The 23426-nt window shown below is 46.3% G+C and overlaps 1 protein-coding gene and 1 non-coding gene across 2 annotated transcripts; both read left to right on the plus strand.

Moving 5' to 3' along the window:
• Positions 1-18640: 18640 nt before the first annotated feature.
• On the plus strand, positions 18641-18712 carry Trnae-cuc. The gene has a single exon. It is a non-coding gene; the product is annotated as a tRNA-Glu (tRNA).
• A 1461-nt stretch (positions 18713-20173) lies between these two features.
• On the plus strand, positions 20174-21320 carry LOC117901362. The gene is made up of 2 exons (XM_034812072.1): positions 20174-20245; positions 20777-21320. The coding sequence occupies exon 2, from the start codon at positions 20793-20795 to the stop codon at positions 21318-21320; it is 528 nt and encodes a 175-aa protein (XP_034667963.1). The 5' UTR covers positions 20174-20245; positions 20777-20792.
• Positions 21321-23426: the final 2106 nt, after the last annotated feature.

Raw genomic sequence — 23426 nt, forward strand, 5'->3', positions numbered from 1 at the left:
TCAAAATGTCTGTTAACCCTCGGGGCCAGCGGCAAGGCGAGAGATTTCGTCCCCCTTTTTGCATATTAAATTAAAATAATGAAATTTTGAAACGCTTTTGAGATCTGTTATGGCCCCGGCCGTTGTTTACATTGTACGGCAATAAAGGAGCGTACACTCCGGATGAGCGGACAGACGGACAGGCGGACAGCCACCCCATAAGTCGCAAATAAAACAAAGCAATTGGAAAATTATGCACTTGTCCACATCCTCATCCTGCGCCGAGTCCTTCTGTGCTCAGAAGTATGCTTTTAATAATCAGGCAAAGTGTTCAGCATATCTGAGGGTTGGCTTCCTTCCTGCCCCGGCATCCTGCCTGCTGCCGAGGGCGTGGTCGCTCTTGGAAGGGTTTCTGCCAGTGCCATTTGTGCTCGTAGATTTACATAAAATGGGAAAATATGCGAACCGGAATTAGAGTGTAAAAAAGTGAGCAAAAGTTGTGGATTACGTGGGGAGATGGGTGGGTGGGCACACGATTTTGGAGATTACTTTGGGACACGATGACTTTCGGGTTTTTGTGGCTGCGCAGAGAATTTTGTTGGGTCTCTGGACATACTTTGGTGTAGGCTTTTTGAAACTTGACCAACTACTAGAGGGTTCTGTAGGAGGCAGTGGAAGATCCATTGAGAGTGATTCAGTTCCATTGGGTGTTCAGGGTTCCTTTGGCTTTGCAATTCCCTCAACGCCTTCCACGTATAGTCGAATCTCCGCCTGGTTAATTGCGTTTCCATCATTGAACCTAATTGAATAATCATCACCACACCCGCTACGGCCATCTGCGATAACTGGCGGATATCAGATCGAATTCTCATTCGATTAACGTGATGACAAAAATTATTCCATTAGGGCAAGGGCGAGGCCAAGGCCTGAGGCCAAAACATTAAGGGCAAAGCCGCCCCCGAAGGACTCCTTCTGGCTGGCTGGCCCAAGTCTACACTTGTCCAAATTCCCAAATGTCTACTTTTCAATGCGCTTAGCATTTTTTAAGCTGCTTTTAATAAATTCGACACAAAATTGAATTTTCATAACGGTTGTAGCACTTGTCCTTTTCACACCACCAAAGGCAGGGCGGGAAGGGGCGGGGAGAGGGAGAGGGCGAGGGTGAGGGAGAACTGGGAACGGGCAACGTGTGCGACAGTCACTTAAAAAGTGATTCATGGACACACAGTCACCCCGGTAAGTGAGTGCACGGCCAAGGGCTCCTTCTCTCATCTCTCTCCTTGTTTGTTTTTTGTGCACACTTTTTTTGGGAAACTTTTGGATGTAGAAACTTTTATGTGAGCTGAAACTTTGCTACAAAATGATACACATAAAATGATGGCTAAAGATTATTATAAAGGTCTTCAATTAATAAATTCAAAATAAAATTCATCAAATATATTTTCTTAGCTAAAATTCTGTTAACTGGCGCCTAGGAGTGTCCATCAATATCCTGAAATACGTCAAAAATGCCCTTAAATGTGGCGAAATCTACTGCCTAATCTGCATTTCATCTTTCTGCTCTTGGCTGCAAATGGTGTGGGCTCAGACTTTAGCCTTTCACGCGTGTATCCGCTGCCATATCCGCGGCGCTTAATTTCACCACCCAAAGGCATCAGGCCACAGCCTGCGATCCACCCTTGTGGCATTTTGTGGGGTTAAATAATTATTGCTGCCTGCCAAGAGTTACAGACTGCGGATTTTGGCAGTCAATAAGAAGGGGAGAAAATGCTAGACAGGCAAAAGGCACTACAAGAAATCTGGGAAACTTTAGGTGTACGAATTTCGAGCTGTTGTAGGGAAAGTTTAGGAAAAGGCATTTAAATCAAGTGATTGAATAGTTCCACTGGAATTACCTTTATGCATTCACCTCCAATATTTATTATTTCTGCGCTCATAAAGTTTTTTCTTTCCCACCAAAATCAAGCCTTGGATTCTCCAATTACAAGCGGCACTCATTTGCCTATCTGCTTGGGCGAGTCCCACAGCCAAATGGCAACGAATTTTGCATAAATGTAACAGTCACACAATGTGGAGCATAAAGTGAACATGGAATATGATATGCTCGTATTATTCATGTGCACAAATACGAAAAGCCTTTGGCCAGGTTTCACCTTGCGCGCGGACTCTTATCACGGTTCGAGTGCTTTGGGTTGAATGTTTTTCCAAGGGGAGGGGGCAAATTTATTCATTCCAGTCATAAACGGCAGAGGGCAAAGGTTTTATGGTTATTTCTCATAATCAAGTGGCGCGGAAACGTGCGCGACATTTACATTTACCCAAGAAAAGCGATAAAATTATGAAAATGTTTATGTTCCACCTCTGCGGAGGCACCAAGTGGGTCTGGCCTCGCCATACGCGTATATGGAGCGGACTCAATGAACATGTCATAAGTGGAAGCGAACACGTCCAGCGACAGTTGGAGTTGTTGTTCCAGGAATCACAGCGCAGCACGCGCGTGCCACCAGCTCTGGCTGCGAGTTGGGGACTGCAACTAGGGACTGGGACTTGTCAGATGTCGGGGAATATGACGGCGGGTATCGCGACCCGTTAATCACACGTAGGTGAACGGTGAACGGAGGGGGCAGCATTAAAATGTCGTTGACGTACCAAAAAAACACACACAAAATTAAAATGAAATAACATAAACCAAGAAATGTCGCTCGGAAAATAATTTAAAAATCCCGCTCGGAATCCCTAAACTTCGCCTGCTGGTCTGGGGGTTTCCTCTGACACCTCTCCGAGATTCCTTAATCGAATTTGCATTAAGCGATGAGCAGCTAATAATCTGTAAACCGAATTAAAAACCGCTCCACGGGCGCGTCCAAGAGGAAACAGCAAAGCAGAAACGCCGACCCCAAGGGTCGTGAGGCAGCAGCCCACAAAAAAATGCCAAGAGATTAGCTCACAGAGAGAGAGGAAAAAGGACGGAGTACGGGACTCGTGCTCAAAAATATTTCCAGCAAATTAAAGCTAATGAAAGTGCCTCCGCCTCCAGCTCCGACATCTTTGCCAAGTTCCAGGACTTGGCTGCCACCTTAAGAAAAACTGACAGCCATAATTCATGAGCGTCTGCGATACGCCGCCTCTGGTGGCCCTGGTCTCCGCCCACGGAGCAGCGAGAAGGTTGAAAAATGTCTGGGCCCCCAATGCCGCGGCTAATGATAATGATAACAAACATGCCTCAAGTCCTCAAGTCACAAACTTTTTGACATGCCGCGCTTCGTTTCCATCTCCCCAGTCCTTCGCGGGGGATGTTGTGTACTTTATCGGCTATAATTCATTCCCTTTCGCCGGGCTGGGCCGTGGCCGTGGTCGTGGCGGGGTCCATCCATCCATTTTGAAAATGTGAATTCTTGCGCATCATCATTGTTTGATTGCTCGTGCTTTATATATTCGGCGAAACTTTATTTCTCATTCTGTTTTGCATGTCGACTTCTCACTCTCTCCCGGTGGTGGGGCAATCGCTTGATAAATTGGGGTCGAAATCATTATAAGCTTCCATCGTTGTGCTCCAACGCAGGGCCATTAATTCTTTCCCGTGCCTCCCTCGCAAGCTTCCAGGGCACAACCAAAGGTACGAGTGGGAGTTCGAGTACAATGCAATGATATCAGAGTGTTTGTACAACTCAAGCTTCGACTTAATAAATCTAACCGAATGAAAGATGAAACGAAATTGATGCTGCCCAACCCAAAGTGGTGTGAGATTTATTTTAGCGGAAATAAGTTTTGGGTGTGCTCAATGGATCTCAATATTTAATGGATAAATAAATAATTTGCATTCTTCTGTGACAAAGCAAGTTCCAGCAAGGAATAACCGTAAATGTCTGCACACATGTGAGCGCGTCCAAGAACGAGCAAGGGCGAATTCGCTGCAACGCGAACTTCAACGACAGCAGAGCGCAAAGCAAGAACGACGGAGAGCGAATTCAGATGAGAGCGAAGAGCAGATCGGCGAAAGCGGAGCGGTGAGAGTAAAAGCTCTCCATCAAATAGCACACATAAAATATAACTTTTTAGCTTGTTGAAACTTTAATAAACAAACCAGGAAATATACATACATATGTATATTAAACTCCCGTATTTAATGTCTCATTCGCTTACAGTTGAATCATCGTTTGGAAACGTTTTCCATTTGAAATTCATCGCGCAATCGCGAATGGCGAATTACATAAATCGAGTAAGTCGACTGGCAATCAAGCCAAAAATAAATTATTAATTAATAAGTGAGCGGACAGGACAAATCGAGCGAGGCAGCAGCTCCGTTGCGGCAAAGTCCAAACGACTTTTGTGGCGCAGTGGCAGGCAGCATCGAATATGGACTGCAAAAAAAAGCCTAATTAAAAATTAGTGCAGTTTTTAATTAAGAGAAATACGAAAATGAGACTTCATAACCAGTTGCCAAATGCGGCGCAATAAAACAAAAACAGAGATTAAATAAATAAGCAGCAGGCAAACGCACAAAAAAAATCTGAACTGAATACCGAGGCGACACATAAAGGCAACAGCGACATGAGCAACATCCGAAGCAAAAAGCTTACAAAAAACAAATGGAATGGGAATATATGTATGAGTGTGGGGAATATCCTGTAAACATATGTTCAAAGAGAGAGCAAAGTTGAAGGAACTGCAAAGACTTTCCCCAGCAGCTCTTTGGGCTCCGAGTCTCCGACTTTCTCCTTGTCTCTGATATTTCTCCTCTGCCCCAGCTTCAGCACATCATTCCTTCTTTCTGCACATTCTACAGGGTATAAAGCAACCACAAGAAAGAACATAACGCGTTGACAAAACGCTGTCCGCTGCCATTTATGAAACTCATGTTGACATGCGCCGGGCACAGGCTGCTGCCGCTGCCGCCGCTGCCTGCAACTTCCACTGCAACTGCAACGGGGCAACAATGATTGCAATATTTTCTGCCTCGGTCGCTGCCAGCAGTCGCAGCTGCCGTTTTGGACAGCAGCGACATTCTTGCCACAGGCCAGGCCGCTTGCCACTTTATGGTCATGCGCTGCGCCAACCCGCTCCAAATTCTTGCCACAGGCGGTGGGCAGAGGCAGCGGCAGCGGCAGCAGCGGAGCGTGCCATAAATTGTCCAAATCAAATGCCAGCTCGGACTCGGACGGATTGCCGCTTGGTGGGCTGTGATTTGGGTATCGCAACCGAGTGCCCGAGTGGCCCCCCGATCTCCATCCCTGGGGAGGGCAAACGATTATTACAAAAGGCAATGCTCGTCGGTCCGCAGTCCCCTCCAGCCAGAGTGCGGAGTACGAGCATGAATACCCATATGGCGACTGTCACTTTTACAGCCAGTTGAGTGTCCGAGGCTGCTGTGTGGTCGGCAACATCAAATCGCGATGCAATCGACTGATTGGGGCGCCCCCACCAAACCCCCACCAGCGAGACGTACCCTCTGAAGACCAGGTGAAGTGCACTTAAAGAAAAGTGGGGCATGAACATCAGCTGGGGTTGAGACAATCAAAGATCTCCTTCGGGTATATTCTGAAACTTTATTGGGAATTTTTGCGAATTTTTATTGCAAATTTCTGTCTCTTTTTTTGTAGTGTAACGAGAGACCTTTGCATCATCAGTTGATGGGAAATGCACACAGTGGCCAGTGCTGTCTGCTGCTCTCTTCCCAGCACAACCACAAAATAAACCCAACGGAAATGCACCTAAGCCTCACTCCCACCCTGCCAGAGGCCTCTGGCAATTTACTTTGTACTCCGAGCTGCCACAGTGGCGAGAGAGAAAGGATTTGCTGGCAGCCCCTTGGGGCTTTGATTTGTACAAAAACTTGGGCCTAGAGCGGAGCAAAAGAAAGGAGATACAAAGGTGTTTGTAATCCTTCAGCAATGCTTCAATTTGATTAACAGAAAACTTCGCTCGGCTCTGACTTTACTTCAATCAAAATTCCATAAAATTATGCCACGTTTTTAGCAGCTTTTTCCATGCCAAACCTCAGATTTTGCTCAACATTTGGACGCTGCTTTTATGGCACTCAGCTCAAACCATCTCGTCGGAGATTATCTGCACCCAACGATCTCTGTGGCTAAATGCTTGCTTGTAGCGAGATGATCGACAGACAAGTGCTTGAACAATGTGTAGCCAAAAACACACACAACAAATATTACAAATTAAGCAAAATTACTGGCAACGAATTTGGAAATGAGCCGTCATTTGTTTAATGACAGGTCACAACGTTGCATTGTGGCGGAGCCAACAAATTGATTGACGGCTGTCGGTCGCAAATGGAAATGCAAAGTTTTGCCGCACTGATTTGACTTTATTGAATTAGGCAACGAACGAGCGGAGCGGAGTATTGGCAATAAATCAAAAACAAGTTCAAAATTTGTGTCACCTCAGCGTCCAAAACGGCAACAGCAACAGCATCGATCGCCTCGTACGTGATCATTTTATTGAGCACATTTGACTATTATTAGGGAAATTTAACACACATGACGGCACTAAATACAGATTTTGCCGAGACATGGACATGTGTTCCATGCACTCGAAGTCGCTCTGCGTGTTTAAGGCAACATGATTTTATATCGCGCGAAAGCCAAAAGCCAAAAGCGGCCAGAGCGTTGCGCATACGCAGCGTTTGCCGCAATGTGACAAATTTGGTTAAATTACGCGCTTGCCCGAAGAACGTGCCGCACGCTGCATGCCCCCACCGCAGAGCGAAACAATGAGCAGAGCAGCAGAGACAGAGTCGTGAGGCTGAGTCGAGGATCGAGGAGGCTGCAGCTGTTCCGGAAAGTAATTTCTAAGGAGAATTTTTGTTGCTCCTAAAATTTGTTCCAATATTAAATATTTTTTGCAGCTGCAGATCTTTGAAAAGTATTGCAAAATGAGCAGAAATCCAAGCTACAGTCCATTATTAATGCAAGGAAAATTCATTGAATGAAATCTCTAGACAATCGCTGGAACAGATCGTCCAATATCTGTGGCTCTGTGACTCTGTAACTCTTCGTGACACCCACACCTGTCGTGAGGTGAATGCGGCCAACGGAAGTTGATTTCTTTATGGCTTAATGCTCGTTTAGACAACATTTTGGCAGCGACTAATCGAGCAAATAAAACAAGCCATATCTCTCTCCGTTTGCATAATGTTAATACTCTCGAGCAGCCAGCAGGCACCAGACACCAGACAGGTCTGACTCGGGGCATGAGAGAGCAACACGGAGACAGAGCCACAGTCTGAGCCAGCGACAGCCTCAAGTTTCGCTGATTTGATTTGAGTTACGCCGATGACAATTCGGGTGTTTGTTTTGTCATTCAAATCGCCTTCTATGGGGCCATTTGCATTCGTTTTTTTCTGTTTTTTTTTCTGTTTTGTTTCGATTTTATGAGCGTTATAAAAATTTGCGTGATGGATACACAAAAGCGATTAGGTTTTACTTTGAATGTTTCAATTTCTGCCTTTCGACTTTGCCTCTTGGAATTTATTTGATTCACAATATTTCTCCTATTTCTTTTTTGAAAACAAAACAAATGCGAAAACATTCCAAATATCCATCTGCACATTAAAAATCGGCAGTTAAGTTGGAGCTGAGGAGTGATTCGATCTGCGATGCCTTCGGTGTGCAAAGTTTTGAATTGTTGCTTGAATTCTTTGATGGAACTGCCATGATTGATTGGTGGCTGGGACTTTATGGCCCTACTCTCGTTATGGCAACTGGCAGACAAGGCGTTGGAAGATTTATTAAGTGGAAATTGAGCAGCGGAAGTGCTAAGTATTGGAAGGGATTCATTGCAATGAATAAATTAGTTTGGCAATCATTTGAAGCGCACTTTAAATCCCTTTTTGGCTGCGACAAACTTAAAGAAAAAATAGCCAAAGGCGATCGCTGGAGCGTGTCCACCCACCTGTGCAGGGAGGACGCTCGATTGGGGCCCAGCGGGGAATCAAGATAAATCAGTCAAGCGGGAAACAATGTTTCGTCCCTGCTCTGGCGCTGGGTCTATGGCCAGACAATGCCGTCTGCGAGTGAAATTAATTTTAATTGCCGGAGGTGCGTGCGCACTGCAATAATTGGCACAGAGGCCAAGCAGTCCTGTCGCAGGACACCAGCAGCAGGAGGAGCGGCAGCAGCAGACAAAGAAAGATGACACTCGAGACGGTGCAAGCGGACAAGGAGTGGCCAATGGACGGGACATAACTCACAAGTGCAGAGGGGCAGAGGGGCAGCAAGCGGCGGCAGAAACTTGCTAAATAATTTAAAAACTTTTCTGCACTCGCTGCATAATTGAATTGGATTAGTGGCAAAAGGGAGAGGGGAGGAGACAGCATCAAAACAAGTGTCAAAGCGGAAGCGGAAGCGGGTTCGAGAGAGAGAGAGAGCGAGAAGTGCTGATGGGTGAAAAGATTTCTATAAGAATTTGATTTAGCAAAGACCCCCAGCCGCAGCAGCACCAAAGGAGCGCGTTGTGGCGGCAGCATCAGGAGCTCCCTGCTCCGCCTTTGGTGCTGGGGCACGCCACAAGGTTTTTCAAACTTTACTCATTTTCAAAATTACAATGTTGCCACAAGCGTGGCGCTTACCGCAGCAGCAGCAGCTAGAAAAATCTAAACGTAAGCAAAGTCAATGGGAAAACTTGGCTGAAGCGAAGCCCGAGGTTGGGGTGGGGGCAGCAGCTTCTTTGATGATGACAAAGAGGCAGCAGATAACGGGCAGGAACGGCAAAAGGATGCCGCACACCACACCCTCACCCCCCTGCAGCGTCTTGGCAGACATTTTTCTGCTGGCAAAAGTTTTGTTGGCTCAACCACTTGACGCTCGGTTACCTCAGCATCCGCCACGCCCCCTTTGGAGCTCCCCACAGCCTTTGAATGGGAAAAATATTGCACGCATTTTCCAGTGGAAAAGGGAACAGTGGCAGAGGCAGGCTGAAGGCTGAAGGAGCAGCCTTGCTTCGTGGATGCTGCGGTAAATCAATTCCTGCAAATGAGATTTTTCAATTATAAATCAATTTTCGATTAAAATTGCTTTTACGCAGCTTCCTTTTAAGTTTGCAGCGCCCTTCCAGCGTGCCTGCCTACAGCTTTTCTTTGCTTCCCTCAACCTCAGCCTTGCCTTTGTGCTCGTGTTTTTGTGTGGTGAAAACTTCAGCCAGCCACTGGGATACACATGGGATTTATAGCGCAGAAGAGGAGCAGCTCGCAGGCGCTGATTATGACATTTTTCCCAAGTTCTTTCCATCATTTAAAAGTCATAAATTCAGCCAAAGAAATGCACCAACAAAACCTCAAACATTGCTTAAATTTAGACACTTAAATCTACCTCAAATTAATTCAAATAAATCTAGAACTCTGCGGTTTGTTCATGGGTTTCATAATTGAATCCCGGACATGTTTTACATCGCAATCGCAGGGCCTTCGAAGCCGTTTACACCTCTTCCAAGACACTCAAGCGGGCAGGCCAGACGCAGCCTATGAGCAGTTCAACTTAACGCAAAAAAGGCAAAGAAAAAACCCTGCAGCACAAAAACTAAAACTTAAAACTGAAACTGAGCCTGAAACTGAGCGACATCTGATCCGTGTGGAGCGATAAACTGTGCCCCAAGAATGCAGTTTGCTTTATTTTGCGGCTCTTAATTAAATTGTGAATTATGGCCATCGATTTGCCAAGCGCCATAAAGGCCACAAAAATATGAGTCGCAGTCGCTGGCAGACCAAGTCGCTGCCGATGAGGAAAAGCCAGCAAAACTTTTGCTGCACCATAAACGTGGCACAGCCTCATTGCCACATCAAATTTAACGATGGCCAGCAGCAAAGGCAAAAAAGCAAAAGGCAAAAGCCAAAAGCAAAGGCAAACCATCCATCAGTGCCGAGACATCGAGACATGAGTCGACATCGATCGATATTAAATTATAAATGAATGAATGAAGTTTTATTTTTATGACAATGCACACAGTGGGAGCCCCTCTTGGACTTGGACTTGGGACTGCCACTTGGACTTGGACTTGTCGCCAAGGCTGCCAGGTAGAGACACCATTTGATGGATCTCTCTGGGATGTGATCTCTCTGTAGCTTCCGCCTGAGTTATGCGCATTGCACGAGAGATAATGATGCCCCGCTCGATTCTCATTTTCATTTCGATTGCAGAGACACGGGCGGCCATAAGTCGCAGCATGTGGCACAGGTCTAACTGCGTTCGGGCCAACATTCGTCATAAAGTTGCACAGCACTCGGACCTCTATTTATGATCCTTTGCAATTAATAAATTTGCAACTCCAGCCGCTTGTTTATTAGCGCGATAAAAACTTGGAGCACCAAAAGAAAAACACTTTATGGCTGGACTGGAATTTCCACTTATGACTGGACCAATAATGATGGATTTGGGCCACTAAAAAAAGGGTTTGCCACAAAGGGTTATTCCTGGCACACGTGTCAAAGGTCAATGCTAATGGCAGCTTCCCCTTCCCGCGTTTCCCTCTCAATCTTCATCCTCGGGGAGGCCAAACACTTGCCCGCCGATCAATCACAATTCCTGTCTTCAATCTCCCCGCGCCCTTTTGGTTTCTGTTTCTGTTTTTTTAAGTCTCTTTTTCTGTTGGTTTCTTTTTTGGTTTTGTTTGATAAATGTCACACGCCGCGTGTCTCCCCCCCCCCCAGCACTCGCCGGGCATAGGGGAAATTGTTGTAGCATTTTCTTGGAAATTCTGTGGCGCTGCAACACTCTCCCAAGGATATGCCGTTACGGCAGCCTGAGCAGCGAGTGTCCTGGCAGCCGCTTTTGGGGCCTGTCATTGTCCCAGAGCGATTTTTTGTTGCCTGCCGCCTGCCGCCTTCCGCCTTCCGCCTTTTGTGTCGCCCCAGCACGGGATGCGGCGGCTGAGGCTTGGGCAGGGGAATCATTCGAGCCGGTGCAGATTTTATTTGACTTTTTTCCTTCTGCTGTTGTCTCGCCAAGCCTTTAATTTATGCAGCCCTGGGGAGGTTTTGATTTTCATGCGATTCGTGGAAGCGCACGGGAAGGGAGCTCGACAATTGCCTCTAATTGTGGTGTGGGCGTGGGGCTAGGTCTGGGCTCCCCATTCTGTAATTGAGATCAGTGAGAGAGAGAGTAGACAGGGAGGGGGAAGCTACTAGAAATAAACGCGCTTAAAAGATGTAAAATTAAGTCCAAAAACACAGCTAAAAACGGTAAAAACCGCCCAAAAGCAACGCCCAGCAAGTTCGTTTGACTTTTGAATGGAGTTTCCCCATTGGAAAACAGTCCCCAGGCAGCCACCTCCGTCGGGCACACGCAGGGAGGAGCAGAGGCACCGGGACACACACACTGCCGTCTGTCACATTAGCACATCATTCATAAGGACATGTGCCAATGGCTTTCAAATATGTTTTCCAGTGCCAGTGCCAGTGCCAGTGCAAAAAACAGCCACAATGATGACGACGCCGTCGAGGGATTCGCTCACGGATTTGCGTTTTGCGTTTGCCAAAATGTCAATGAACACCCAAGGAAGGACGAGGGACAGACGTACGCAGCTATTGACATTTATTTTTATATATTTTATTTCCCGCTCCCCTCAGTTCCCGCAGTTCCCACAATCCCTCAGTGTCCGCGCGTCGCTCTCTCTGATGATGGTGAAGGCTCGGGGAGAAGTTTTCTTATTTGGTTTCATTTCACAAGTCGCTGACAAAATGTTATGCGAATTGGTTTCACATTTTGAAATAGTTTCATAAAAAGCAAATATCCCGTGCCCAATCCCCAGTCAGAGTCCCCCCAGCAGCGGCAGTTCCCATTTTGATGCCCTTTCCCGTTCCACGCCGCGAGTGATTCCCATTCGACATTGATGATGTTTACTTATTTCGATGAAAATGCAAAATTCAACTTATGGATGGATGGATGTGCGTCTGTGAGTGTGTTTTTTGGTACTTGTTAGTGCCAGCTATTTGGTGGGGGATAAGTGGGTATATTGGTGCCAAGAAACTGAGGAGTTTCATCATAATTTCTATCAGTGGAAATGACATAAAATAGTGCAACAAAACTGTGTTATAAATTAATTTTATAATCATTTTTAATGCATCAATTAAGCAGCTACATTTAGGGCCACTTTCTGATGGTTTTCTTTATTAAACTTTAAATTATTCACTTTTATGTGGAAGTATTTTTAGCTGAATATTGCCTACCCCAAGAATTATTTCTCTTAAGATTTTAATGGCACTGGCGCAAGCCAGTTTGCTTCAAAATAGAGACAGAACGGACCACAGCTCCTGCTGCACAACATTCATAATTATTCCCGAAATATATGTATCCCATTTAAAGGGTATTCCATGGTCTTTATGTTGCCTACTTGTATAATTTTCACGCTCTCGATTTCTGCCCATTGTTGCTGTTGCTCTTGTTGATTATGTTTCTGCTTTTTCTTTTCTTTTCTCTGCCACTTTTTGTTGCTGTTTGTCGAGAGTCTGTTTTGAAGTCGGTCGACATTGATGGGCGAATCTCCCCTCCCATTCCCCTTCCTCTTGGTTTTGGATTTCATTTTTTGCGCTTTTGGGCGCACGACAAGTTTGACTTTTATATGAAAAACGAGAGATTGATTACCCAAATAGAAGTTGGCCAAAAATCGTACCGAATTGTGAGTGGTTTTGCATGTTTTTGGAAGAGCAGAACGAGTCCCCCCCTCACTGCCAGCCCTCCTGCTGCTGCTTTGTGGTGCTCCTGTGAAAATATTTAAATACGAAATTGCAACCAATCAAACAATTTTCCAATCAAAAGCTTCGTTCGACGTTGGCCAATTTTGAGACGGACTTGTGCCAAATTTTAAGTTGCATAATTCAACAAAGGGCGGCAGTTGCAGCCCCCACCCTCTCCCCCCTGGCAGCCTGACAACCGGACTCCAGCCTCGCTTCTACCTGTGCAGATAGGCATCGCTGGGGAGGAGAGCACACAGGACCTTCATCGAGGAGCCCGGCTACGGCTACGCAATTACCATGAACAACAACGAGGATGGCGCAGGGGGGAGTGGGCAGGGGGTATGCATAGGGTCTACGGCCCAGCAAAGTCGTAAATATTCCAAATGTCATTTTGAAATCCTAATTTACGCTTCGTCGATCTAAAATGCACATTTGCACCCAGGCTCGGGCTCTGGCTCTGGCTCGGGCTCGGACTCTGGACGGCTCCAATCCAACGCACAAAAACGAACGCACTGCAATTTGGCAGCCCCCACCTACCCCCCTCCCCCACCTAACCACTGTGCAATCCTTACGGGAGAGCAGCGTCGGTGCTCATCCTCGTCAGGCATTGGCATGCCTCATCATCAGTTGGGAGTTTCGTTTTTGCAGCGCCATTTTGTATCGAAACATGCAATCAAAATTTTCAAATTTTCTCTCCCTCTTACACAGAGCAGCTGCATGTGTGCACTGCCCAAACACACACACACACACACACACACACACACACACACACACACATGGAATGAATTACAATCAGCACACAATTCAACGAAAAATGCCGTCCAATTTCTAAAATGTGCGCCAGCCGCCAGCCGCCAGCCACCCACAGACACCCTTCGCCCACGCCCTATTGCAGTGCCTGCACCACACCCTTGCCCCTGCAACAGTTTGCTGCATACCCCATGGGGCGCGTTAGGCAAAATTAGTGCATTTTCGGGGGGCGGGGAGGAGCGCAGGCAAGCCTTTGGATCGGACGGCACAGGACGAACCAAAAACAATATGTTTTCCAAACGGCATTTCCATTTATGTTGCATGTTGTGCACACATTTCCGCAAATGCATTGCACCCCCACCCCCACCCCCTTGGTGCACCACCTTACCTTTTCAGCCACATATTTGCGCTCCTTTTTGGGACTGCAGCAGAGTTTGGGGCTTCTGCTGGGGTTTTTGTTGCGTACTTTTTTGGCTGGCACAGAACCAACAGCGGGGGCTGAGTGCATTGTCTATTCCCTTTTCGTGTGTGTGGCGCCCAGATTGGAACGTTTGCCGTTGTAGCCTGCAACCGGAGTCAGAGCCAGAGCCAGAGCCCGTGCTATCGGGCTGCTCCAATTGATGCGAACAATCGAATGGTTAAGCGGAAGTTGTTTGCCATTTTTGGGGCGCATTTTACAAGCCAAAGTAAGTCCGATCTGGGCCTTGGACTGGGGCTCAAATGCACAAATGAATGATACGCGAATACACTGCAGATTGAGCAGCGAAAATGTTTAGCTTTAACAAGAACTTTTGGCACAAAATTCGAGCGATATTTCCACGAACAGAGTGGGGCAGGGCTCTCCGGTTGGTGTGTGTAAAACCTTCACTGTTGGAGCTGTCTCTCTAAAGTTCTTCGCAGTTCATAAAATGGGAAACACTTACGAGGTGTTTGGCCATGTGTCATATTCCAACGGTGCCCCAAACACCCGAGCCGAGAGAGTCTCGATGAATCTCTTTGCCACTTGGGTTCGATGCATTTTAATGGGCGCTGAGACAATAAAGTTCGAATTCCTTTTCATCAGTAATAATCAACAGCAGTTAAATTAAAAATACATTTAACAAATATTGAATTTCAATGTAAATAAATTTAATTTTCAACAACAAAAAAACACACGAAATTAGGGTTTAAAAGTAAAGGAAAAAACAACACAAATTTCGCCCGAAATCATAAAAACCAAACACAAATTTTGATGACTGAGAAGATTGACTGATTGACTGATTGCCTGACTGTTCTGACCAGTCCAAGTTCCACTGATGAATTAATTGAGTATAAAACGTTTCTTCTTTGGTTTCCTTTTGACAGTAAAAACAAATAAAGACAGCGCAGGCAATCGGGCAATATCATAAAAATTATACACTAAACGCGCTCCCAACTCTGAGCCTCAGCACCCAAAGCATCCAAGTATTTTGGGAGAAATGTTGTCTTGGTTTCCTAGAATGGCCATAAGATGTGTTTTATGCTAATGAAGCCGCGGGGTCGCCGCACTAAATCATGCTAATGGTAAAGGCAGAAGGAGGAGGCTGTGCCTGCCCCTCACACCATTCTTGCCTCTTGTCTGCTGGTTAAATTGATTAATTTAATGCAGTAGCTGACAAAAAAACTCACTCATTGGATGAACATATTTTCGCTTAATTTGATTTCCGCTTTCCGCATAACCCCACGGTCCGGCACTTGTTCGTTCCGCCTTGCCCCTCGAGTGGCGCAATCGAACCACCGCGAAAGGGTTGCAAAAATTGCGCCCCTGCCCTTACCCTTTTCCCTCTTCATACTTTTTGCGAATGTCACCAAAAGTTCTCCTGCCGGGGGTTGGCTCGACAGTTAGCGGGCTGCCGCCAGTTATTGATCTGAATGAGGCATTGTCAATCTTGTCTGACGTGCCACGGGGGCCACACAAGATTAATATTACTCCATATTCGTCTCGCGAAAGGGTTTCGCCTCTGCTCTCATCCCGAGTGGCCGGTAAAAAGCGAATTTCCGTGTCATCTGTCAGTGGATTTGATGCGCCTTCTCAGCGCTTCGGGAGAGCGCTCCCTCTCTCTCTCTCCCTCTCTCTCGATTCGTGTCGCCTGTCGCCCGAGGACTGCCACTTGTATTTTTCAAGGCACTTTTGGCACACTTTGGTTCTGCTTTTAACTCATATTTGGCAGCTGTTTGTTGGGGTGTGAGTGGCTGGTGCAAGGTGTCAAGCAATGCCATTAAGTGGGAGAGAAATGCAAGTGGAAATAGGCGTAGGAAATGCAAGAGAAAAATCCAAAATGAAATCACAATATAAGCAATCGTTTTGGATGATATTAAAATGCAGAAAAACCTTCAGCTGGTTGTAGAATTTGTACTCGAAAGGGTTGTCCCAACTGATATAAAATGTCCTTAAATAAATTTCCATGACATTTTGTGACAGGAAAAACCAAATATGTTTCGTGTTCAATATTACTTGTGTTATTGCTGCCACAGCGACTGGTAGTAGTATTTATTTGTGTGCTCAAGTAATTCAGTTTTGCCGTTCAATTGACTGCCTTTCGGGGGTGCTGTTGCTCGTTCCCTCGTCTTTCAGGCAAGAGGCATAAATTGTGGGGCAGCCACTTGAGGCGGACTCTGCGCTGTCTCTCATGAGTCTCCAGTTGTTTGGACTCAGCACATTTGTAACAATATTTGGGAACTAATTTTAGCTGCAGCGGGACGCAGGCGAATTGACAGCTCGAATATTTCAGGACAGATTTTTGACGTGCGCCCGTGATTTGTCATTGACATCGTTATGGACCGCGCGCGCGGATCTCCCTCGCAGACAAACGGGCTGCAACACTTCAGAGGAGGAGTCGCAACGGATCGGATCGGATCGGAGTCTGGTACTTCATCTGTGCCGCTTGGATAAACAAGAAGATGGAACTACATTTGGTGTGGAGGGTGGAACAGCCCGGAGAGAGTTCTCCGATCGCCTCCGTTGGGTGTGTGGGGCATGAGGCGGTGGCTGTGGCAGTTGCTTCGTCATGCGCCATGCGTCGCCACATTTTCTAATTGATTTCCAAATGTTTCAGTTTGTATAAATAATTGCGTTTTTGACATTCCCTCCAGCTATTCCATATTTCGGGGGATCTGACTGTGGGACTGGGGCTGGGCCCCGTCGGGACTTAACTTAATTGCGCCTCGGATGCAGTCCCCGATGCATCGAGAAGCTTATCCATAGAACTCCATATTACAATAATTTAATTTATGTTTGCTATTTATTATTTTCTAAATTGTTTTGGAACGTGCCGCCGCCACGCGGCTCCATCCGTGCTCTGCCTCGCGGGCTCCAATAAATTTCGGCAACTAATGATGGATCCTATTTTGGGAGCGAAGAAGCTTCCGACAATGCCACCGCCACGGCCGCAGTGTGTGATCCACGTTAATGCTCCGCCCCCGTAAATATTACCCCCCTAATCCTTTCTCTCCCCAGGAGCTAATGTTGCGTGCCAGCAGCCAAGGCACTGCCTGGGTTCATTTCGGACATTCTCAATTGCCTTATGAGGGGTTATAAATGCTCGAGGATATATGGAAATAAATAATTAGTGCGGGAACCAGGGATTACCTTTAATGGAAAGTATTTCTTTTTGGGTTATTTATAGCCTGCTGCGTGACCCTGGGCGCAGGCGGATGGAATTTATAAGAAGAATCATAATAAAATATTCCATTTGGATTTTTAACTATTGATAGTAGATTCTGAGTCTTTCTACATGGGGCAGATAAACCATTTTTCCCAAAAGATATACAGTTCTATTTTTAAGCCCATTTTCAAAGCCAAATTCTTGCTATTTTATTTTTCAATTTTGTTTGAATGTTTTTCCCGGTTATCCAAGGAATCAAATCAGCAGATTGATACATTTCCAGTCCGATGCAACATCTATTTGAATATTTTATTATTATCTTAAAATATTTATTGAATTTATCAGTAGTGTGGGAAGTTACTTGCAGGAAATCACTGTGCAGTGCCCACTGTGCAGTACCCACTGTGCAGTGCCCACTGTGCAGTATTTCCTAAAATTTCAGCAAAAAGCCCTTGAAATGTGCACATTTTCCTAGGTTTATTTTTAGAGAAATCAAATACTTTGTTGAAATTATAGCTATGAATACATCATAAGATTGGATAACCAATTCCCGCCTCCACTTAACCTACCTTTAGCTTTGATCTAACTTCTGGGCAAACCTATCCCAAGTTCCTCATCCACCCTTCCCGTTCAGCGCAAATTTGTTAAGGAATCGAAGGTATATTTGGTAGGTAAATCCTTGGCAAACAGCCAAATCCACCAACCTGATGCTCATATTTGAACATTTGCTCACCTTCAGCGGGAACGTGAAGAACCTCAGAGAGGGGGTGAGGAGTATCCCATTGCAACGCATCGATTTCATTCTGGGGATGATTTCAAGCCCAAAAGTAGAAGAAAGCCATTGGGGATGGACGGCGCATTAGGATGAGAGGAGCAGGCTGGAGTCGCACAGTTTGTTGACCCAGACAGCAGTCGAGGGGTGGGGGTGTGGGGGGAGAAGGTTCAATTGCCACCAGCGACACTTTACACCACGCTTCCTTGTTTACATGCCGCCTCGATGTGTTGCAGGCTGCACAGTGTGAGAAAGAGAAAGAGCAGCAGCCAAAGACAGAGCCAGAGAAGGAGAAAGAGAAAGTGAAATCACTTGAAATGGATTCGAAATGGGAATGAAGAGCCAACAGATGCGCAGGGAAGATGCATCCATAGCAGAGGCAGGGAACGAAAATGGGAAGATGTTTTCATAAATGCATTCAAGTTGAAGTCATTTTTTGCAGTTACTTTGATTTGTGGCCAACGTCTGGCAATGGAACAGAGAGACAGGGAGAGTGATAGGAGGAGTCGGAAGAGACACAAGGACTAACTCAAAAGCATCTACTTGATATGCCAAGCGAGAAACTAGATTGATAAAAGAACAATGTCTAATAAATATTAATTCCATGAGGCAGGGCCCCATCTAATATGCATAGGAAGAAATCTCTGCCGCTGCGCTGTCGCTCACGTGCACGCATTGCAATGTTCCGTTTTGCGCGCTGTCTTCGCACACAAATGCAAAAATGCCTCCCTCCCCACAAATTAAATGCACAGAAAACCACAACCTCATAATCATTTCAGTTTCTAAAAATAGCTACTAAGCATATGTAGGCAGTTAGCCAAGCATTCTCACATCTCCCATATTGTCTAGTGGTTAGGATACCCGGCTCTCACCCGGGAGGCCCGGGTTCAATTCCCGGTATGGGAAACTTGTTAGGAGTTTCTTTTTTTTCTCTTTTTTTTTAAACTGTTGCTCCTGTTTTAATTTTAACACCAGTTTTAATTATAGCACATACAAAAAACATATGTTTATGAATTAAACGCATAGAAATACACCCAGTTCTGTCGCTAATTTCTATGCGCATCCATTTGTTATTAAATATTTATGTTATAATATCTAATGGGGTCGAAAGCATCTACTCTTGTCTGCCGTTTTCCTCTTTTTGCACACAATATGGCTCTGAAAATGTTCGATTTCTTATTACTTCCGTCTGGGACCTCATCCCCCTTCATAATTGAACATTAATGTGCAAATCTGCGTGAGCAAATCCCACGCCAGCGGCGCCAGAGCCAATATTTACATTGGGCCAAAATCATTTCATAACATCTATGAAAGCGGTTGGCCGGGTGAGGGGGCAATGTAAACATAACGCCTTCCTGCCACGTGCCACGGGCTCTTACAGTGGCAACATATTAATAATGGAATCGCTCATAAAATTATAGCCACACCGAGCAACCCGAGCAACCCCCTTCTGTTCACACATTGTCGTCAGGCCCTGGAGGGGTGTCGTTGTCGTCGAGCAGCAGCAACCCCACGAATTATGAAATTATTTTCCATAATGAGCGTTTCACCCTCCTCGACCTTGTCTTTGCTCGCCTGGCGTGCTGCGTGTTCGACAAGAAGTCAGCGTTTTGTTAGATCTCGATCAAATCATATTCATACTCGCAGGCCGGAAAATGTTGGCCGCGTGCCGCTATTTAGCGTCGATTATCCTGCTCCTGCCAGCATATGCCCCATGTCTCGTTGTCCGTGTCTGCTGTCTGGTGTCTGTCTGCGCCTTTTTTGTATCCTGTTATACCCTGTCATCGCCGCGTGCCCTGTGCCCCACGAAGATGATTTCTCGCTTCCGGAATGAGCCAAAAAACTGTCTGATAAGCGGAAAACCTTTCGATCCTAGCACACAGATTGAGTGGAAGTTTGCTTCCGGAAATGTTGTGCATATTTACGGGTAACTCGAGGCTTTCCTTTCGAATTGGTTGCGTATTAGATCACCCATTCCCGAGCTGGACAAGTGAATGTGCAGGATGAGCAGGCGAATTGCAGCAGCCTGAAATATGAGGGTAGAACGATGAGTCAGGGTCCATTTCAGCAAATTTGATTTCTAAGTTCTGGTTTTCTTCTTTTTTTTTTTATATTTAATCGCTACAGCGAAATTGGTTGGTCGCAGAGATGAGTCCGCATTGACCAGGTACTTCAGTTTTGTGTTGAATTTTTTAAAAAAGTTACTGCAAATTTTGAACTCAAAAAAGAGTTGTTTGCCGAACGAACACTAGAACTAGAATCTGGTATTCTTCTTAAAATACCAAACAAATGCAATCATCGATGCCCCCACCAACAAAACATTCGATACTCTCATTCCTAGGCGCCAACCCATCGCCACTGTTCCAGCTTCATTCTTTTCTGTCTGTCAGTTCGTCGAACTTGGCGAAATAAGTGTGAAGAAAAGCAAGAACCAGGAAGGTAAGTGCAAGTGCATAATTATTAAATAATTATAAATGTTAACACAAGAGCCTGGCCTGTGTTGTGCGGTTTACCATTGCGAAAGCGAAAACAGAAGCGCAATTTGTTGCGAGTTTTTGCTGGTTTTTACTGTGCATAAGCACACACACACACACATACACATGTACATATGTATGTATGTGCATGCTGCTTCTCGTTTCGCGACTGGCTCGGGCCTCCAATCTCAAATTCAACAACAACAGCTAATGCCTACAAGCACTGCTAAAGTCCTTAGCCACGTTTAATTAATTCAATTAAAATTCATATTTGTTCATAATCCAATTTAACCTCACATTTCGGTCGCTGCTTCCTCGCTGTCGGTAAATTCCGTACGTGTGAGTGAGACGGCTGGCGCTTGTCCGCATGTGAGGCGCAAAAAGAAAGAACAGGAGCGGAGTTGCACCACGCGCGGTTAGGTGCGCACCGAAACTTTTTACTCGAAATGCTGAAATATATTTATTTTTTTGCCTGTCTGCTTTCTCTTTTCTTCAGTTAAGTCATTTCCAGCATGGACTTTATTAAGGTGGTGTGTGGTGATGGAGGAATTTGGTTCGTCCAGTGGCCAGTCATCCGTCGCTGCGCACTGCTCATGGACCGAATGGAAGATTGTGCAGTGAACAGAAGAGCGTACCCCGAAATCGAGTTGGCACGCATGAAAACGAGGAAAATGCTCAAAATCATGAAATGGGCTAACTACGACCACGAACATCCGCATGAGGATACTGATGAGCTCCAAACCTGGCACGCCAATTACCTAAACATGTCCCACGGATCTCTGCTAAAGCTCTGGCAGGGCGCCGTCTACATTAAAGCTCCGCGCCTCGTCCAACTCATTGACCAGTTCGTACGCTGCATTGTCCTGGGAACACCACTCGACACTTTGAAACCTCTCAAAATACAGTTAAACCTGACAGCCGCTCAGCGCAAGCAGCTGATCGATGACGGAGCCACCGTGGAAAGCATTAAGCAATTCTGCGTGCAACATGGCCCAAATCAGCAAAGCAACGCAAACGAAGACAACGAATCAAGTGAATAAATATGTAGAGTAAATCTTTAGAATGTAATCTCCAAAATATATGTTCTTGCCACATGTTGTCATAATTTGTGCCGCTTCTTTGCAGTCGACTTCGGCAACGCCCCCGCAAACAGCTGCCCTGAAACAGACCCATGACCTCGAGAGGAATGGCAATTGTCCAGTCAGCCTTGGGCAGTGTTTCGTCGCCTCCTACTCCTTTGCTTAACCCGAACCCGTATCCCTGTCCGAAGGATGGACAATTTCACGCTCAAATATTGAAAAATGATGGGTGTCAATATTTGCATATCATTCCCTGCCCCGAGACAGTCCCAGTCCCCGACCCCGACCCCGACCCCGACCTGACGTGATATGCGATCGATGCGTGACGGCTGTTGGTTTCCGGGAAGTGAGGCCCCGGCAACGCCCTCCCGGCACATCCTTTGGCAACAAAAGGGTAATGGCTGCAAATCCGTCGCGCCATATGCAAATCGGAGCCCTGAGAACCCTCGATCTAAGCCCTGGACTTGGGCCCGTGCTTAATTAGTACGCAAAATATTTGCCTTAATTGTCGCAAAGACAAGAGGCGGACAATGGGCGGCCTGAAGACTGAAGCCTGCCTGCCCTGAATTATAATCCCTTCGATCGGATTTTCCGGTCAGCCTGGCACTACCTGGCGCGTTTGTGCTGAAGTTTGCACTAATTTTCGCGCATGATCCTGCGGATCAGAGACAGAGAGAAAGAGAGATTCCGGTGATTGATCCTGTTTGCTGGATGCTGCCGCTGCTGCTGCTGCTGCGGTGACCCGACTCAAAGCAAAGATCCTCACGGGCCCATTGTGCGACCTCCTTTCATGCCGGCCGATGTCCAGCTGGGCAAGAGTAGGATTAGAAGGAGTAGAGCGACAATTGTCTGGGCGTTGCTATTGAGACAGTTTACAGGACACTTAGCTCGGCTTAGCCGCTCCCCGCTCTCCTCTCTCGCTGCGTGACACGATGAAAATACGAAATTGATTTGTCAGCAAAACCACACGAAATGCCAAAGCATTTCATTGACCACCTACCTACCCAGCGGCAGGACTCGCAACAGAACAGCAAAGAACCGAGCTGCATGCCGAAGACAGGGGCCCAGAACCACCGCAGAGCCGGCAGCTCCTTGACAACTTCCACCAACATATAAATCAATCAATTAAACTTTTATAATGCTCAGCATGGAAAATATTTCTGCGATGAGCCACAAAAAGTTGAGGCTGAAGTTTGAGTGGCGTCAGCGAGGCCAGCACCAGTGCCAGTCCCAGTTGGTAATTAAAATTTCAGCCAATATATCGGGAGGCCGAGGAGGCCTCAGTCGCTTTTTTGGCCAGCGTGCGACAAGCATATGACAGTTTGACAAACGGCAGACAGCCGCTGACGAGTCAACCTCCCTCCAGTCCAACTCTGGCTGCGGCAGGCCCATCTTCATTCCGGCCTCGCAAACATTAAAAGATGCTTTCTGGAATGCCGAGTATCTCCATTGGATGGGGACAAAAATCATATTAAGACGGGCACATTATAAAGCAACATCGCGGAGCGGCAGCAGCGGCAGCCCTAACCAAATGGAGGTCCTCTGGCAGCGCCTCTTCCATCTCCAGCTCCAGCTCCAGCTCCTGCCTCGCATAACTTATTAAAAAAGCAGCAGCAGCCTCCAACGAAAAACACCACAAATTACTCACCAGAAATGTCCGAAAATTGTCTGTCTAAGCGCCACTTGGACAACGGGTTTCAGCCGGGAATCCGTTGGTGCACGGGGGCCACGGAGGGAGCAGAGTGGTGCCCGTGGTGGGCGCCATTCATCGACTGCAAGAGAGTTCCGCGAATTGTTTGTCATTGAACTGCTGTGCAAATTCTTCATTAAGTAGATCAAATTCAGTTTTAATTCTCATTACGGGGAGGCAGTTATGACAGGACCAAGGGATAAGGAATTCAGAGCGCTTCCTGCTTGAGCTCCTTTCGAGATAATATTTAAAGTAAATTATACTTTTTGATGGCACAAAATGGCAATTTGGAAGAGTTAAGACTCGAATTGAAATGCCATCAAACTTTATTCCAATGAAAATTCCTTACATGGCAGTCCCCTGGCGTTCCCTTTTCA

Source organism: Drosophila subobscura, chromosome U (assembly GCF_008121235.1).
Source record: "Drosophila subobscura isolate 14011-0131.10 chromosome U, UCBerk_Dsub_1.0, whole genome shotgun sequence".
NCBI classification, from domain to species: domain Eukaryota; kingdom Metazoa; phylum Arthropoda; class Insecta; order Diptera; family Drosophilidae; genus Drosophila; species Drosophila subobscura.

What these genes read in the sequence shown, in the direction of transcription:
- LOC117901362 (XM_034812072.1), top strand. Translation starts at nt 20,793, where the DNA reads ATGGACTTTATTAAGGTGGTGTGTGGTGATGGAGGAATTTGGTTCGTC.